The sequence below is a fragment of the Cyprinodon tularosa genome, unplaced genomic scaffold (genome assembly GCF_016077235.1).
Source record: "Cyprinodon tularosa strain WSP-4 unplaced genomic scaffold, ASM1607723v1 ctg251, whole genome shotgun sequence".
Classification (NCBI taxonomy): Eukaryota; Metazoa; Chordata; class Actinopteri; order Cyprinodontiformes; family Cyprinodontidae; genus Cyprinodon; species Cyprinodon tularosa.
Genome location: NW_024038933.1, coordinates 706,358 through 726,342, shown reverse-complemented (window position 1 = coordinate 726,342; position 19,985 = coordinate 706,358). Strand labels below are relative to the sequence as shown.

Sequence of the window (19,985 nt, the reverse complement as noted above, 5' to 3'; positions counted from 1 at the left end):
CTATAATCCTTTTCCATCAGTCCTCAGGTCCACCTCTGCTCCAATAGATACATGTGAGCTGGTTTTAGTGCTGCAGGTTTGGATCTTAAACTAACACCTGAGTCTCTGCAGCCTGTTTAGGTTCTGCTTCACTTCCTTTCATCATGCTCTCTTCCTGGCTGTGTTTTATTCACCATGTTTCCTGGTTATCATCTCTTTCTGATAAAAGCACCATGCTCTTATGATGAGATGGAGGTCTCCACAGGTGAACCCTCTCAGTGAGTCTGTGTAAAAAGGTAACGATCAATGAGGCCATAATTAGAAACAACAAAAATCAACAGAAGGCTTTATCACACTTTTATTCCCCAGTAATCAACTTGTGGCTCCACAGGTGAGTTTCCCACTGCAGGTGCCAGGTGGGAGCAGCGGGTGGAGCCTGATTACCTGATTGCTTTACAGCGGCTGGACTTTAGATTGAGATAAACAACAAACAGCAGCTCACGTCAGCTGAGAGAGAGAACTTCATCTCATGCAGCGGTTAGAAGGCCAGACTACACACAGGGGTCTAAAGATCCTTAAATATTATGTTAAAACCAACACACTAAGACACCTGATGTCTGTCATTTCTGTGGTCCCAAATGTTGCTTCAGAAATGGAACCAGACAGGCCGAGTTGATCTGGAGCCCCTTACTGATCCGCTATCTGCAGCATTGATTTTTTAATGAGTCAGAGATCAATAGGAGGTTGATAAAAGAACAGATCCTGGGTCAGGAGACCCACTTCAGAGCTGCTTTCCATCGTCTCCACAGATCTGACATCTTCAGCAGGTAACGACATTCCAATGGTTTTGGTTCTGCTGTTAATCCGTCAGATCAGGCATTTAATTCTCGCTAACTAATAGATAATTACACAGTCGTTAACATCGATAGCTCGGCGATATGGTGCTAGGAATTTGGGGGGGGGTTTTGGTTCTAGTTCTTGAAGACAAAACTAAAATGTTTTAATTTTTAACAGCTTATAGCTAATTAAATAAAACATTTAGTTCACACATGATAAAGCTTGAAGGTGTTTAAAGGAAACAAAAAGCATAAAATGATTAGTTGATAAGATCATAGGAGTTATTGTTCCTAAATAAATAATTTGTTATGATTGTTTAACAGATTATTTTACATTGTGTGGATTGATTTCATTAACGATGATCATATTCTTAATGTTTTTCCTTCAGCTTCATGCTGCTGCTCTTATTTCTTTCTGCAGCAGAAACTCATTGAAGCGGTTAGGATGTCTCGGCGTCTGTCATCCCTGGAGATCTTGCTCTCCATCATTTCTTCTCTCCTCATCATCTGTTGCATCTGCCTGATCGTCGTTACTTGGATCAGCCTGAAGCCCAAAGGTGTGTGGTCTAGTTTTGATCACATGACCAGCAGGTTTAACACTGATGATGTCATAACGTGTTCCAGGTGCGGAGGATCCTGCGCAGCTCTCGGGTCAGTTGGTAATCACAGCAGGAGCCCAGTTTTCCGAGGAACTGAGAAACTCCAGCAGTCATGGGTTTAAATCTCTGGCCTTCGACGTTCAGCAGCTGGTGAGAACACAGAGGCTTTTATTGTGAAGGTTCACAGGAATATAGAGGGTGACTTTTATTGTGAAGGTTCACAGGCACATAGACGGGGGCTTTTATTATGTAGGACTTTGTTATAACATCGTTTTTACTGTATAAGTTTCTTCAACTTCATCTCAGATCCTAATCAAATGATGACAGCCTGAGCTCTGACTGCTTGACAGGTATCTGAGGCATTTGGGTTCAGCGACCTGCAGCAGTTCTACAGAACCTGCCAGGTACAACAGTTCAGGTCAGATATCAAATAATTCCCTCTCATTCCAGCACCACTAAATGACCCAGCTGAACCTCTGATCATTAGACCCTTTAAATTTAATAATTTATGATGAAATGATTAATGATTTGTATATTTACTTTTGGTATCAATAATCTGACAGTTGGTTCCCATATATCTTCAGCCCTGGCAGCGTGGTGGTGACCTTTGACCTTTGGTTCAATCAACCTATTGGCACAAAAGAGGTGGAGCAGAATCTGGGGGCGGGTCTTCAGATGGCAGGGGGCGAAACCTTGGTGATTGATATCAACAGCATCCAGATTACAGGTAACATGACTGGAAAATTCCATTTTAATTAGTGTTAATAACGTAAACAGACAGATCAGAGATAAAAATGTGAGAGTGAAAGGGATGTATACATTGAGTGGATGCTGTAAGCAGTGTTGCTTTTGGAACCAATCTTAGATTTATTCTTAGCTTTCGTTTTCAGGACAAAAACTATTATTTGTCATGATCGGGTAGGTTTTACTAGCCCAGATGCAGAACTCACAGACACACAGGCAGGATAAAAGTCAAATAATTTATTGGATAAACACAGGTTTCTGCCTGGAAGGCAGAGAGGACAAGCAGGTTAGGTTCAGGTTTAGGCTCAGATAAAAACAGGTTCAGGTTTACAGGTTCAGGTTCAGACAGGCAGGATGGCTCAGGCTTGTTAACCGTAGCTAAGTCAGTTCAGTTCAATAATCCGGCTCAGAGTGGAGCTCTCCTCCAGCTTAAGTGGGGAGAGCTTAATGAGCAGATGGGGATCAGCTGCTTCAAATGAGCACCAGCTCTCAGGAGAGGATCCACGGCGCCCTCTGGAGGGCAGACCTCTGGATCCCAACATTATTAGTTTTAGTCATGTTTCATTCATTACGATATGTGATTGTTGTGCTCAAGAAAGGTTTTAGTCAGTTATATGTTACACTTCAAAAAACACCTAACCTTTACAATTTCGAATAACAACCAGATTCTTTACCAGACTGACAGCTCTTCCTAGATACTACAGTTGCTGGAGATACAATGCTGTTATGCAGTTCATTATTGCTGTTGGGCAGAAAACATTGATTTCTAGAATTAAAATAAACCTTTTTAAAAATCAATGCCCTACTTTATACAATGTCTCACAAAACTTTGAAAATAGCAGATCTAGTTCAACACATCATATTGGTGAAATAGCAGACAGATAAGCTAGCAAAATGTATAATAATAAAGGAATGGTTTTGGAAATATAAGGTTTCCATTCAAAAGCTAATACTTCCCGATCTACTACGAATTATGCATTACACACAGATGAATCAATCTTCATTACCCCGAAAAGCAAAATACAAAAACATTCTTCTTTCTACTTTGGCTGTATTTCTAAATATTTGCCCCTTGGTTTCTGCTGCTTAAAAAGCAGATTTAAATTCATAGGGATGATATAAAAAAAAATCACACAGAGAACCTACATAGTAGCTGTCAGGAGGCTCAGGAAGTTGGACCCAGAATTCAGGCGAGACACACAGTGATATACAGGTGCTGGTCATAAAATTAGAATATCATGAAAAAGTAGATTGATTTCAGTAATTCCATTTAAAAAGTGAAACTTGTATATTATATTCATACATTACATACAAACTCATATATTTCAGATGTTTATTTTGTTTAATTTTGATGATTACAAATGACAACAAATGAAAATCTCAAATTCATCATATCAGAAAATTAGAATATTGTGAAAAGGTTCAAAATTGATGGCCCCTGGTGCCACACTCTAATCAGCTAATTAACTCAAACCACCTGCAAAAGCCTTTAAATGGTCTTTCAGTCTAGTTCTATAGGCTACACAATCATGGGGAAGACTGCTGACTTGACAGTTGTCCAAAAGACGACCATCGACACCTTGCACAAGGAGGGCAAGACACAAAAGGTCATCGCTAAAGAGGCTGGCTGTTCACAGAGCTCAGTGTCCAAGCACATTAATAGAGAGGCGAAGGGAAGGAAAAGATGTGGTCGAAAAAAGTGTACAAGCAAGAGAGATAACCGCACCCGTGAGAGGATTGTGAAACAAAACCCATTCAAAAATGTGGGGGAGATTCACAAAGAGTGGACTGCAGCTGGAGTGAGTGCTTCAAGAACCACCACACACAGACGTATGAAAGACATGGGTTTCTGCTGTCGCATTCCTTGTGTCAAGCCACTCTTGAACCACAGACAGTGTCAGAAGCGTCTAAAGAGAAACAGGACTGGACTGCTGGTGAGTGGTCCAAAGTCATGTTCTCTGATGAAAGTAAATTTTGCATTTCCTTTGGAAATCAAGGTCCCAGAGTCTGGAGGAAAAGAAGAGAGGCACTTCATCCACGTTGCTTGAAGTCCAGTGTAAAGTTTCCACAGTCAGTGATGGTTTGGGGTGCCATGTCATCTGCTGGTGTTGGTCCATTGTGTTTTCTGAGGTCCAGGGTCAACGCAGCCACATACCAGGAAGTTTTAGAGCACTTCATGCTTCCTGCAGCTGACCAACTTTTTGGAGAGGCAGATTTCATTTTCCAACAGGACTTGGCACCTGCACACAGTGCCAAAGCTACCAGTACCTGGTTGAAGGACCATGGTATCCCTGTTCTTAATTGGCCAGCAAACTCTCCTGACCTTAACCCCATAGAAAATCTATGGGGTATTGTGAAGAAGAAGATGCAATACACCAGACCCAACAATTCAGAAGAGCTAAAAGCCACTATTAGAGCAACCTGGGCTATCATAACACCTGAGCAGTGCCACAGACTGATCGACTCCATGCCACGCCGCATTGCTGCAGTAATACAGGCCAAAGGAGGCCCAACTAAATACTGAGTGCTGTACATGCTCATACTTTTCATGTTCATACTTTTCAGTTGGCCAACATTTCTATAAATCCTTTGTTTTTATTGGTCTTCAGTAATATTCTAATTTTCTGATATGATGAATTTGAGATTTTCATTTGTTGTCATTTGTAATCATCAAAATTAAACAAAATAAACATCTGAAATATATGAGTTTGTATGTAATGTATGAATATAATATACAAGTTTCACTTTTTGAATGGAATTACTGAAATCAATCTACTTTTTCATGATATTCTAATTTTATGACCAGCACCTGTATTAAAGGCATTTACTGAAAGTAGCTTGTGGTTGAGGGAGAAACACATGTAATTGACTATGATAATCTGACAGAAGGTAAATATAAATATGAGTCACTTACCTGGTCAAACAGATCAGTCCATCCTCACGGGTGTTGCAGCATCCAGCCAATGAACTGCCAACGAGATGCGTTGCGAACTCGCCCAGAGTGTCCCAGACACAGCAGCCCCTGTGAAACAGGCAGAAGTCCGAGCCAGGTCAGAGAAACAGTCTAGAACAATGACGGTTCTGAGATTAAGGAGTCTAAAACCCGGTCAGGGGTTCCGATCAGAGCAGGAACAGACAGATCCAAGGTTCCAGGAATCCACAGAGCATTAAAACAGAGTCAGAGTTCCTTGAGTCCAGCAGAAAACTAAGGCAGATATGCTCAGATGGAAACAGGCAGGCACAGCAGTTGAGAGACAGAGACAAGACATGGCACACGGAGAACTGCAGGACTTTAAAATGGCTCCCTCCTCTGAAACAGGAACAAGGTATGCTTCAGTGGATAAGAACATAGAGGGTCATGTCCTGGCTCAGCGGGTAAGAGCCAGGACACAATCAGGACACGACAAGACAACACTAATACCCTACCTGCCCACTGGCCTCCGAGAACCAAGACATGAACTATGAAATTGAAGTCAGATTTAAAAACAAAAAACAAACTCAAACATACATAATGATCTCGAACCATATATAAGCAGCAGGCGCAGGTGGATAAAATGAGTGGTGATTGACAACAGGTGAGTGAAATGGCCGCTCACACTGAGCCTGGTTCTGCTGGAGGTTTCTTCCTGTTAAAAGGGAGTTTTTCCTCTCCACTGTCGCTACAAGCATGCTTAGTGTGGGGGATTGTATTTGAGTCAATGAGTCAATGCAATCAACTGGTTTTCCTTAGATAGAAAACTTTGTATCAATTTGATCTGGTTGAACTGTAAAGTGCCTTGAGATGACATGTGTTGTGAATTTGGCGCTATATAAATAAACTGAATTGAATTGAATTGAAATGAACAGTGAAATGCAAGGTCAGTTATCAGGGCAAATCATGACACAGCTGTCAGTCTGGAGAATGCACAACTCTGCTCTGAAGCATGCTGGGTAAAGAGGGAGGGGCGAGCACAACACCCAGGGACTTTGTCCGTTCTCTGTCTTGTGTTCTTGTGAATTTGAACAGTGCTGAGGCTAAGGCTGACATTTCATAAGCACACGAGAACGCAAAGTATACATACTGACACTGTTTCAACAAGAGATTATCTGGTTCATACCAGTCTGGATTGAACTGCTTTTTTAACACTAAAATGTTAATCCCATTGTCTCCAGGATGGATTAACATGATTAGTGTGAAGGACATTGCTTTTAATGAGCTGCAGTCAGCATCCTTCAGCAATACTAAAAAACCCTCCTTCAGACCAACCAGCAGATGTTTGTTTCTGCAGAGAAACCTGAACAGACGACACCTGTAGCAACTTCAGCCACGCCCACAACAACCATGCCCAAAACAGCCACGCCCACAACAGGTGAGTCCCCAGGAGCATTAAGGACAGACAGACAGATAGAAAGTTCCTAATTAACCAATTTTCTTCCAGTGACTTGTCCACCTGGACAGACGCCTTGTTCTGACGGGTCCATGTGCATTCTGAGTGACTATCTCTGTGATGGAGTCCCTCACTGTTCAGACTCATCTGATGAAGCTACCATTTCCTGTGGTCAGTGAATGTTTCTGATAATCAAAGATCTTAGGTGATGATGAGGCCCAGCGGTAGCGCCGTGGCTCCAGGTACTGACATGTCTTCCTGTGTCTCCTCAGTCACGCCGTGTGATGGACAGTTCCTGCTGGAGGGCCCAAGCGGTTCCTTCAGATCCTCCACTGCTCAGACCTATAACAACAGCATGTTCTGCCGCTGGATAATCAGGTCTCAAAGACCCACTGGATCACAGGTTTTAAATGTCAGGTCTCCTTTTTAGGGACCATTATGTAATTTTGTTCTCTCATGATGTGTTCAGGGTAAGCAGGGGATTTTCAGTTCGGTTTACCTTCAGTCAATTTGAGACTGAAACAAACATCGATACCTTGACTATATATGAAGGAGTTGGACCGAACAAAGTTCTAACAGGTAGGAGACCAGAACATGATAGAACTGACGGTTTATAGCCAGTTATAGCTGGCAAGAGCAAGTTCTAATGAGCCACTCCCCCTTTAATTTGATTGGCAGCTGAGCTCTCCGGCTCCGCCCCTCCTGGTACTGTTTGGCTGCTAACCGACCAATCAACTGTGGAGTTTAAAACTGATGAGTTCAACAGTTTATCGGGATTCAAGGCTTCGTACACAGCAATCGACACTTCAGAATTGTCCGGTAAGACAGGAGAGCAGCCCGACAAACAGAACAAGGCCAAATCTAATGCCAGAATCAAGCCTGTTCTAAAGCGAGACCCAAGCCTGTTCTAAAGGCACAACCAGACTGGCTCTAAAGATAGAATCAGGGAGGTTCTAAAGGCAGAATCAAGCCTGTTCTAAAGGCAGAACCAGACTGGCTCTAAAGGTAGAAGCAGATTGGTTCTAAAGGCATAATCTGACTGGTTCTAAAGGCAGAACCAAGACGATTCTAAAGACAGAACAAGGCTGGTCCTAAAGATAGAACCAAGCCTGTTCTAAAGGCAGAGCCAAGCCTGCTCTAAAGGCAGAACCTAGCCGGTTCTATAAACAGAACCAAGCCTTAAAAACACAGAAGCAAGCCTGTTCTAAAAGCAGAACCAGGCCTCCCTACAAATAGAACCCACATTGTTCTGTGTAACGAACCAAACCTCTAATGGACCTTCTGTCTCTCTCAGACCAGGAGAGGCTCAGCTGCAGCTTTGAGGACGGACTGTGTTTTTGGAGGCAGCAGCAGGATGATGAAGGTGACTGGTTCCGAACCAGTGGTTCCACCTTTCCTCCATCAACGGGCCCCAGTGCTGATCATACCTTTGGGAACAGCTCAGGTAGGTAAGAACAGGTGGTCATCAAAGGAACGATCTCTCCAGAAACTAGTCTTGATCTCTGATAGGTTTCTACATCGTCACTGCTCCAAGTCCTGGCCAATGGCGGAAGAGCTTCAGGATCCAGAGCCCTCCACTGACTCCACCAACACCGCCCATGTGCCTGAGCTTCTGGTAAACAACAAACATGTAAACATGCTTGATTTAAGCTGATCTGCATGTGATGTCATACTTTTTATAAAGTTAAACACATTCTAAGTTCTGTCAGCGAATGTACAGTAGGGAGTATATTTAGAGCAAAGTTCTGTTACCACAGGGCCTGGGTTGGTGGCAACCCAGAGTGAGTACTGGGGTTAGATCAAGCATACCCTGGTTTCTCTGCTTCAGAAGGTTAGGAGGCTGTTTCCATGATTTGAAATCATGAAACAATCGTCATGAAACAGAGTCTGTGAAATGATCCTGTTGTTCAGCATGGATCGAATCCGTTTGGACCAACCAGGGTTCTCCTGCTTCTTAGATTAGATCTGTACAATTAAGAGCTGGATGTTCTTTTCTGGAAGAGCATGTTGAAGATGAAGTGAAAAGCTTCAAAGATTTCTGTTAGGAGATGGAGATCAGACCCTGGTTGGATGCTGTATCTGTTACTGAGGAATACTTCTGCTAAAATGAGCTTAAATAAAGACATCAGACTTTAATGTCTTCAGCAAACATTTCATTAGATTCATAAAGGAGCATTTCCATGTTGCTGCTACCTGGACGTATGTTAGAACCTTAGTAGGAATGGAAGTAAGAAATGCCCCTCAGAGACAATAACATACGTTTATTCTATTCTATTCTATTCTGTTCTATTCTTTTCTTTTCTGTTGAGTTCTATTTTATTAATTCTGTCCTACTCTATTATATACCATTTTATTTTATTCTGTTCTGTTGTATTCCATTAATTATGTTCTATTTAATTCTGTTCTATTCTATGCAATTGTATTCTGTTCTATTCTATTATGTTCTGTTCTATTTTATCAAATCTTTTCTATTTTATTTTGTTCAATTCTATTCTGTTCTATTCTATTGGATTGTGTTCTATTCTAATATTTTCTATTCTATTCTGTTCCATGATGCTCTGTTCTGTTCTATTCAATTTTTCTGAGTAAACTCCTTGGCATGTCTGCAGGTATCATATGTTTGGTGACGATGTCTACCGTCTCAGAGTCCTCCTCATCCCGTCTACCTCTCTGCCAGACTCTGACGTCATTGTGCTTTTCCAGAAAGATGGTAACTTTGGTGACACCTGGAACTACGGTCAGGTGACCCTTAACCTGACCTCTGAGGCCATGGTCAGTGATATTGTCAAGCAAATCCTTACAACAAGCAGTCTCATTGGTGGCCTAGCTGATCATGATACCTGTGCAGGTACAGTTTGAAGCTGTGAAGAACGGAGGCATGTGGAATGATATTGCTCTTGATGACATCACACTCAAGTCTGATATCTGTGGCCCTGCCCCCCCTGAGCCTACCAACGTCCCACCTCCAACCACAATGCCCCCCATACCAGGTGGGTCACAGATCATACAAGTCAGTCAGTGATCTTGCCTCATGAACTAGACACGCCCCTCATATAAGCCACATTTAAGGCCTTGTATGTTGGGTGGGGTCAAGGCCATGCCTGACCCCACCTGAATATTGAGGCCTGTGTGCTCTAGTTGTGTAACCGTTGAAGTGAATACTGTACCTGAGGAGAGACATCTTCTCAAATACTGTCTTAAGCCACTTCCTCTTCTCTGATTGTTCCAGCTGATTGTGGAGGACCTTTTGACCTCTGGGAGCCAAATTCTACCTTCAGCTCTCCAAACTACCCACATTCATATGGAAACATGGCAAAGTGTGAGTACATCTGCCCTGAACTCACCTGTTTACCTGTCACCTGTCATAAACCCCTCACTATCTGCTGCAGGTCTGTGGACTCTGCATGCTCCGGAGGGTCAGAACATTCAGCTCCACTTTCTGGACTTTGATGTGGAGGCAACCTATGACATGGTGGAGGTGCGAGATGGGGCGGGGCCCAATTCGACCATACTGGGTGAGTGGATGTTTCACCTAGAGATGCATGATCACATTTTTTTCCTGATCCAGTTCGATACTGATATATGTGCTGAGCATATAAGCCAATATCCTGGACCTATCTAATTCTACTGTTGAATGAATTAATCGTTTACCTCGTGAGTAAAGGAACCATGCTTCATATAAACATAGTTTTGAAAAAGGACAAATAAAAACAGATATAAATATCTCGAGCTGCTGTGTTGCTCTGAGTGATGATGTTATCAGAGCAGCAATCATAGAACTGAAGTCATTGGATCACTGTGACAGTATATCTGTAGGTGATATCATTTAAAATAGAAATGATTGGATGGGAACATTGCATCGGCATCATTCATCTGATATCTGATCCAGATACTCAATCAATATGGACTCTGAGTTTCAGAACGTTGGATCTCCGGTTTCACCCGTCGTCTCTGACGTTTTCCTTCCAGCTGTTCTCACTGGCAGCACAGGCCCCGCCCACGACCTCTTCTCCACATCTGGTCAGATGACCATCTGGTTCTTTACGGACAGCGGGGGTTATGGTCGAGGATTCAGAGCTAACTTCACTGGAGGGGTGGACCTGGGGTCTCCAGGTGAGATTACCACACCTCAGAGACTCATGATGGTGATGCTTGAAAGGTTCAATTTAGGCAACTGGATGTGAAGTATTCTAGAAAACGTTTTATCTCTCATCCAACAGGCTTCCTCAGTTCTAACTGATGATGGGAACACTGAGATTAATATTCTGTAGGTGTAACAAAAATTCTAGAAAACTTCACATCCAGATGCAATGAACTGAACTTTTCGAGATTGGCCATGAACATGATGACTGAGAATCTTCACAGACATAGTAGGGATGTTTTTTTCTGATGTTTTGGTCTGTTTATCAATAGCTCCATGTGCAGCCGGTCAGTTTCAGTGTCAGATGGGAGCTTGTATCCATGGTAACGCTCACTGTGATGGCGTGGTCAACTGCCCCGACGGTTCTGATGAAGCAGACTGTGGTATGTCACTGACTGGTTACTCATTCCACCGGTTCAATACACCTGGTCTTTTTCTCTGTCTGGATATGTTTTCAGAACAGAGCTTTAACTGTTTCTGCAGCTATTGCTTGACATGCTAAACGTCTAATATGATTACTGTTTATGTAATGAGCCAGATGCGGACCCAAGATTCACCACAACAGGTCAGTGACGATTTTGAAAGTTTATTGAGAAGACAGGTGATAGAGACGCTTACTCTCTGACGTACAGCTTCCATGTGCAGACTGGTATGTCCTGGAGACAGACGCACAGGTTAGAGGCAGCACTGGCAGGTTTGAGCTGAAACTGTCTGATGGACTAACCTGACTTTGCATGGAGTTTGAACTCTGAGGGCCAGCCAGGGACAGGTAGTGTGTCCAGAGAATGATTCAGACATTCAGCAGAAGAGCAGTAGTTATATCCAGCAGGTTTGTCCAGTTTCAGATCCAGGTACGATCTCAGAGTATTTCAGAACGTTGAGGGGTCAGACAAGCTCAGTAACTTACAGGCAGAAACGGGTCTTAAGCACAGGTTATCAATCCAGAATCCAGAGACTGACAGAGCTGGTCTCAGGCAGGCAGACAAATCCAACAAGGGGTCAGTCAGGCTCAAAAATCAGGGGAGATGACAGGATCTATAACTGCCAGGCAGGCAAACAGACAGGTTTTCAGGAATCAGGCTGTAAGGTTCTCACCAGGTTGGCTTGAAACGATCTGGCACTGCAGACTCATCAGGATGGAGCTTATATGCAGGTTGTCATGATGGGTTTCTAAGAGAGTAAGCCCAAGATGCAGAACACACACGGAGACTCGGGTAAAAGTCCAAAGAGTTTATTAAAGGCACAAGCACATAGATAATAAGTGAAAAACAGTTCAGGCAGGGGGCTGGTTCGCTGGGGTCTGAGCAGGGAAAGGGAGATGGCTGGTAGCTGAGCTTCCAGCTCACTGCAGGGAGACAACAGGGGAAATCCACATGGGAACCTCTAGGGGAAACTCCACAGGGAAGTCGACAGGTAGCATCCACGTAGGATTCTTGGGGTGGCTCACCAGGGCAGATTAGCTGGTTAAGTCTCCTAGAGCTTTAGGCTTGAAACTGGTTCCCTGTGGTGCAACTCTCCCAGAGCTGCAGGCCAGAGACAGGTTGCCAGAGAGACAGTTCTTCCAGAGCTTCACAAGGAGACAGGTGGTTAAGCTCATCCAGAGCTTTCACGAGGAGACAGGTGGTTAAGCTCATCCAGAGCTTTCACGAGGAGACAGGTGGTTAAGCTCATCCAGAGCTTTCACGAAGAGACAGGATTCCTGTGAGGCAGAGACAAGGAAGAATTAGAATCTGATCTCACACGAGAGATAACAAAGATTCATCTGTGACAGAGGCTCAGGAAGCTAACCAACTAAGATCAACACTGCGGCGTGGAATCAAGGTCTGAAGGCAGCTTAAATACTGAGGTCTTCTGATAAGAGGATTAGGAACAGGTGTGCAGGAAGGTTCCAGCTCCAGAAGACCCACAGCGCATCCTGCTGGAGACAGAGGGTAATCTCCAGATCCCCACAGTAACTCCAACCCTAAGGGAAAAACAAAGAGAGCAGAAAAGGATCCTCGGCGCCCTCTGGTGGGCAAGCCTGAGGATCCCAACAGAGGTGGTGACAGGTGAAACCAGTAGAGATGATTGCAAAGGGGGTGGAGACTGAACCAGAGTGATAATAAGAGACAGAGGCAGCTCCAGTGCCAGGATCATAACAGTTTATAAATAAGATTAATAACCAGATATCAACAGATACTAAATAGGACATTTTTTCAGATCTTGAACCAGGAGAAACTATTACCAGAGTGGCTCTGGAGGACAGTGAAGGGTTTTCTTCTTAAATACAGAATCTTTTAATTTTCTTATTTTTTTCCCCAAGCTTTTATTGTCATTACATTGTCACAAGTACAGAGCGACGAAATTCACTCTCTGCATTTAACACATCCCCTTGGGGAGCAGTGGGCTACCATTATGTGGCACCTGGGAAGCAGTGTGGGGTTAAGGGTTCTGCTCAGGGACCCAGAGTGGAGGCTGTGGGCTGTGTTGTTTTTAACAGCCATCTTAGATTTAATCTTAGTCTTCGGGACAAAATCTATTATTAATCTTAGTCACATTTTAGTCACTATGATATGTGATACTTTTAGTAAGTTTTAGTCTAGTTTTAGTCAGTTTTATGTTGCCAAAAAAAGTTAACATTTACATTTTCAAATAGCAACCAGATTTTTTTGCAGGCTGACAGCTCTTTCCTAGATACTACATTTGCTGGGTATAGAATGCTGCTGTGCAGTTCATCATTGCTGTTGGGCAATCAAACACTTTTTTTTTATAAATGAATGCCCTACTTTATAAAAAAAAATGTGTCACAAAAGCAAAGAACAAAAACATGAATCTTTCTACTTTGGCAATTTTGGCTTTATTTTTGAGAATTTGCACCTTAGTTACCGCTGCTCAGGAGTCAAAGCAGGTTTAAATGCACAGGGTTTTGATATAAAAAAAAAATACAGAGAGAACCTATATAATTACCTTGTAATGCGATGCCAATCCAGAACTAAACTGAATGAATATGATAACTAGAATGTTGAAATATTTAAAGGAAACAGAGAAAATGTTTTAATAACAATACAAGGAAACATTTACATCATATTTAAATAGATAGAAATGAGAACAATGAGAGAGAAATATTCAAAGATCTATGTTCCTTTTCATCTGTCTTTTTATCCAAAAATAAACTGAATTCAAATAAATATTTTATTTGGATATAACTTAGGGATTCCTTTTGGTAAAAACTGAAGAATGAACCTCTTGTGAGCTGGAATAAATACAGTCTTGATAGTTATACATAGATGTTTTTTTCAATTGGCAGAGGATGATCAGCCACATAGTTTATTAAGTAGCGAGAGCAGGAAGAGCCATACTGCTGAGAGCTAACTATCAGAGTGGAGTGGGAAGCGCAGACTGGGATCTCCGTCTGCAAAAACATTTTTGCACAAGCACAGAGGAAAGATCAGAGCAGAATTTGTCAGCATTGAAAGTGCAGTACCGGACCAATCCGGATTTTTTACTCAGATCCTGCCTCCGCTGCTGCCATGATCCATCTGTGCTCCTGCAACTTGTGCAGAATCCTGCAGGTTGGATCAAACAGGACGCAGCTGCATTGCTTTGCTGATTACAGCAAAATGATGCATTTTAAACATTTGACCGAAGACCCGCTAATTTTTATTTAGTCCTGTCACATTGACTTAAACGATCCATGTTTAGCTCTTCAGTTTTTGTTATCATTATGAAAAAAAGGAGCATCAACAAAATTATTTCGTCATCGTCATCCTTGATGAAAACAACACTGCTGGGTACTTGCAAACCTTCTCAGAGCACAAGTGAACTGCTCTAACCACTAGGTCAACACTCCTCCAACAATATTGGGCTTCGTTTGTGCTCTGTAAGATATCCTAGTATGGTTTGAAGCTGGTTCCAAAGAAGAGGAGCCTGAGAACTGGAATATCTGCCTACCATACTAGTCTTAGAACTACTTTCTAATATCATAGACTGCCTATTGGACTCAATACTTGATGATCTCAGGTGTTCTTCAGGAACAGAAAATTAATCCTTTAACTCCTCTTCACCTGCTTGTTTGTCAGTGATGTTGCAGGTAAATGGCTCCAGTCGTCTCCATTTTCGGGTCGTCTCCTTGCTGTACACCGTATGTTCTGACGGTTGGAGTCCTCATCTGTCTGACTTCATCTGTCAGTACCTAGGACACAGGTAACCCTCAAAGTCACAAGGCTGAGCAGCAGAACCAGAACCCGGTGTGACTTTTGACGCCAACTCTCTGCAGGTCAGGAGAAGTGGCTCTGCTGCCAGCTGGACCTCAGGACTCACCATTTGTATCCCCTGCAGTCACCAGTACTGGAACCATAGAAACAAATGTGAGGTAGGGAAGACCAGAACCAGAACAAGATCCAATAAAAAATTTTTTTTTAAACTAGAAAGGGTTTAAATCATCATCTTCATTTCCATGTATGTTTCAGCTAAATTTATGCATAGAATCAGCCAAATTAGGTCCTTTTCCAATGCTTCTGTTGGGGCTTCATCAATAAACTTTTACAGAGGTGGCAGATTTTAAGGCTACATCTACAGGCTACTAGAGCTTCAACCAGATTTAAAATTTGTAAATAAACAAAATTCAGCATTGTGAAGTACAATACAGAACTAAAACTCATCCCTAAATGTTCTCTTAGACTAAAGGCCTACTCACAGGATAAACATAGAGCTCTTCATAAGCTCTTCATAACGACTAGATTCTGGTAAGATGAATCTGCCATCTGATGATACAACATGTTTCCACAGTGACACCTGCAGGACTGAGGAGGTCATTTCCCTCAATTGCACCAATAAACGTGAGTAAATCTTAGAGTGAAGAAAGGGAGATGTTGGACCTCTATAGTTTTAATCTTCTTATTTGGGTTCTCAGCTTGTGGACTGCGCCTGGTCAGCAACATGACGGGAGATTTGGATCAATCAGAAGTTGGTGAATCAGCAGACGGTCAGAACCTTAACTTTTCTAAGTTTAACCTGTTCAGGACTTTGTTAGTCAAACAGCAGATTGTCTGTGTCAGGTGAGGAAAGAGTGGTAGGTGGAACCAATGCGGAAAAGGGGGCGTGGCCTTGGATGGTGTCTCTACATTGGAAGGGACGCCATGTCTGTGGAGCCTCGCTGATCGGCAGTAGCTGGCTTCTGACAGCTGCGCATTGTGTCTACGGGTCAGAGAAGTATCATGACACTGATTTCAGGTGAACATATGTGGCTATCTGCTATAGTTATCCTCTTCTGTCCCACAGAAAGAACATCCATCTGCAGTACTGGTCAGCTGTCCTTGGTCTTCATGCCCAGTCCTACATGTACTCTGAAGATGTTCAGACCAGATATGTTGATCAGATCATCATCCATAAAGAATACAACAGACTAACCAAGCACGCCGACATCGCCATGATGCATCTGCAGCAGCCAATCAACTTCACCCGTAAGTATCTCCGGAATCTGTCAGGATTTGTGGTGAAGTCTGCATAGAGACATTCATCTAACTTTCCATCTTAATGTTTGTCTTTGTAAATTCTGCAGAGCAATCGATTACATCTAATAAGCACACAAAGCTGTAAAGTCTGTCAGGTTTCAGGAAAACCCAGGAACATTTGATCTGTCTCCTGGATATGTTTACATGGAACCTGCAGAAATTGAACCTTCAGACTTAACCCAGAGTGTTATCTTTCAGAGAGATGATAGCTGATCTTATAACTTCCCTGTGTTGCAGAGTGGGTGCAGCCAGTGTGTTTACCTGCTGAAGGCCAGAGCTTCACTGCAGGAAAGAAGTGTTTCATTGCAGGCTGGGGACGAGACGCAGAAGGAGGTCAGAACAAGAACAAACACCTCACACAATAGAAATCATCAACATCTAAACATCTCGAACACGGGGATATAGGTGGATCTATCATCCATCCATCCATCCATCCATCCATCATTCTGTTCATCCATCATCCATCCTTTCAGGTTCTCCTGCTGATGTTCTCCAGGAGGCTCAGCTTCCTCTGATCAACCAGGATCAGTGCCAGGAGCTCCTGCCTGAGTACAACATCACCTCCAGCATGCTCTGTGCAGGATACCCTGAGGGTGGAGTTGACAGCTGTCAGGTAACACCTCACTTGCTCTCACTAGGATCCTGGAGCCGCTCAATAATAACCAGAATAAAGTAAACCAGTTCAGGAGTGGATCTAACATCTCCTGACTGATGGTTCACCTGAAGCTGGTCAGAGCTGACTGCTGATTGCTCTGTTTGTAGGGAGACTCTGGGGGTCCTCTGATGTGTGTTGAGGATGGCCACTGGACTGTGATTGGTTAGTTTCACTTTCACGCACACACCCTCCTATTATTAAAGCTAGAGTGATGAAAACAAGCTTGTGAACACCTTGCATTTTTAAAAGTTCTCCCATCTAAAAATCGTTGATGGCTCCGACTTTTTCATGTTGGAGCCACCTGACATTAAAATCTGATATTTTCAGGACTACAATGAAAATAAAGGTCAAGCTCCAACATATTTAAACAAAAGGTGTTGGTGGAAGCAGCACAGCAGAAATTTCTCTCCAGTATGGTGTCACAGCCTAACAGATCAATTTAATCCCATCCGAATAAAATGACTGACTAAGCAGGTCTTTTTCAAAGACTCTGGTCCAAAGACCATAACTTCTATTGTGTCTGCATTCAGAAGCAGAAAGCTATGAGTCATCCACGTTTTTATGTCTATAGACATGCCTGTATAGTATGTACTGGAATGGCTTCATCTGGATTTATACACATATATATAGCTGAGTATCATCAGAGTATCATCCCAACAAATTGGGAGCATATATATAAATGAAAGAGAACTAGTCCTAGCACTGATCCCTGTGGTACTCCAAAGGTAATCCTGGAGCATGAATACAATTTATTATTAATGTGAACAAATGGAAATTGGTCAGATAGATATGATTTAAACCAGTCTAGTGATGTTCCTTTAATTCCTACAAAGTATTCAAGCCTTTCTAAAAGAAAAGAATATTATGATCAACTGTTTCAAATGCAGCACTGAGATAAAACAGGACAAGTGCAGATACAAGTCTATTATCTAAGGCAATGAGAATATCATTAGTAACTTTCATCAGAGCTGTTTTAGTGTTTCCTCCATGCAGTAAATGTAGACAATTATGTTTATGGACAGGGAAAGCAATTAACAAAAGATAGGTAACCCTAAACTTCAGATTTTAAACGTCCAAATCAGGAAATCAGTAAAAGTGGAATTGATTTAAAGAGTTCTTTATACAAGAGCAACTGTGCTGCTCATGATGGCCATCAAGTGAACTTAACTATTTTAGAATTCTTTGCATCATGCAGAAAATTATTTGTTTGCAATTAAATATTTAAAAAGAATTCTGGGGAAAACATAAAAAAGAATAATTGTATTTAAATTATCTCCTCTGACTGGTTCCTGGCAGGTGTGACCTCCTTTGGGGTTGGCTGTGCACGCCCTCAGAAACCTGGTGGCTACGCACGAGTCTCAGCCTTCGTCTCTTGGATAGCTCAGACCAGACGTTCCTCCTCTTCCTCTCCATAACTGATCCTGGAACTCTCTATTGATGGATGAAATGTTAACCAGAACAATAAAGTTTGATGTAATCTTCTATATCTGAAAAAATGCAATTTCAATAAACTGTTTTGATCCCCAGATGTGTTCAGTGTTCTGATTTTTGACCGGATCCAAACGCTGCTCAATGTTTGAGGTTAAACCTGACCCAAAGCAGCTGGCTGAAGCTGAGAGGATGAGATGCTCCTTAGAGTGCAGGAATCGGCCAATTCACCATCTGTATGGAGACCCAGTTCAGTCTATTTCTACAGCACCAAGACAGAACCTGTCAACTCATGTAAATACACTTTATATGTGAAGCTCTTTTCACAGAGTCACAGATAGCTGCATAGTGATATAAACCTAAGAGCAAAACATCAGAACATAGTCAAGTATAAAACATAAAAATTATTAAAACGTATGTTGAATTAAAGTAATACTTTAAGTGACCAAATTCAATGAGTTTGGACAACAATGCTTGTCTAAACCAAAAGCCTTTAGGGAGCAGAGGTCTAGAAGAGAACAGTTCAGAAAATGGAGGATTCAAAGTGCTTAACACAAGAAAAATGGAAGAAAAATAAAAGCAGAGTAAAAGAATACTCTCCCCAATTTAAAACAGATCATGGAACCATTAACAGGGTAATCTTCTGTAAACGGAACAACTCACCAGTGGGCCATGGTTTTGCTTTAACTTGGTTGCTCTTCTTTTTTCATCATTTATTGAACTTTTCATCCTATTAATCATAAAGAGCATTTCTACAGATTTAAAAATGACAATATCTAAAAGAGAATCAGAGAAGACAAGAAACATTAAAAATGTGTTCATTATGCCTGAAGTTTAGGTGGATGCTGACCCCTCCATTCATAGGTCAGTTTTGGTAGCCCCTTCTGGTGATTCAGGAACAATGAAGCAACTCTAAGCCTTAAAAAGGTCAGTGACTCTTGCAATACAAGGGGTCCGCAAAGTCCAAAAAATAAGGAGGTCAAGAGTCCGAACTTCTAGGCAGGTAGGGCGGCATGCTCCCCAGAGACATTTTAATTCCATTATTTAAATCATGCCATTTTCAGTCTTAAGGAGCAGAAATTAACATGATTCTGACTTTGAAATAGGCTAGGCAGTGCATATCTTTCTTCCTCTTCTCCCTTGCCAGACATTTCAGACATTATTACCATGGCATGGTAATAATGACATGACATGGTAACCATTGTTTCACTCCAAATCAGCGGCCAAGAACGGCTCCTCTCGACAATTTCACTAAATCTGCCGCTTAAAAGGATACAAACTAGACATCATACCCGCATCTATGATCGCCAATGCATGTTGGAGCTATGGTCACAAAATGTTTTAAATACTGACAGTTTTGACAGTTTAAGAAGCTGTGGAGTGTGTGCTACGGACAGATGTAAACAAAACAACAGCGGAACATAATGGACGCAGAAAGGGATGGGCAAGATGGAGAAAGCGAGGCTGCAGAGGGGCGCTAACTGTGAAGCTAAAGAAAGATCCTCACAGACCGCCGCTTCCATCAATCCTGCTCTCCAACATCCGCTTGTTGGAAAACAAATGATATTTTCTGACTCTAACTCTTCGCAAAAGGAGATATGTAGCTGCTGCCTCATCATTCTGAGAGAGTCTTGGCTGCATCCAGCAATAGCGGAAAATGCTATTAACATGGAGGGGCTCACGCTATACTGCACTCATAAGAACAAAGCACTAAGCGGTAAGACTCAGGGTGCTGGGCTCTGTG

General features: G+C 42.3%; 1 protein-coding gene across 1 annotated transcript; it reads left to right on the top strand.

Moving 5' to 3' along the window:
* Nucleotides 1-504: 504 nt before the first annotated feature.
* tmprss15 (transmembrane serine protease 15) lies at nucleotides 505-18,334 on the top strand. Its single transcript, XM_038288319.1, has 28 exons — nucleotides 505-806; nucleotides 1,237-1,372; nucleotides 1,440-1,564; nucleotides 1,765-1,832; nucleotides 1,999-2,141; nucleotides 6,427-6,507; nucleotides 6,577-6,696; nucleotides 6,798-6,903; nucleotides 6,995-7,104; nucleotides 7,204-7,344; nucleotides 7,820-7,969; nucleotides 8,035-8,140; nucleotides 9,135-9,297; nucleotides 9,374-9,515; nucleotides 9,755-9,844; nucleotides 9,915-10,040; nucleotides 10,495-10,638; nucleotides 10,939-11,049; nucleotides 14,725-14,848; nucleotides 14,922-15,017; nucleotides 15,434-15,483; nucleotides 15,558-15,629; nucleotides 15,703-15,847; nucleotides 15,926-16,107; nucleotides 16,396-16,491; nucleotides 16,632-16,771; nucleotides 16,921-16,975; nucleotides 18,110-18,334. Exons 2-28 carry the CDS (start codon nucleotides 1,261-1,263, stop codon nucleotides 18,226-18,228), a joined length of 3,117 nt encoding a protein of 1,038 aa, XP_038144247.1. The 5' UTR covers nucleotides 505-806; nucleotides 1,237-1,260; the 3' UTR covers nucleotides 18,229-18,334.
* The last annotated feature ends 1,651 nt before the right edge of the window (nucleotides 18,335-19,985 follow it).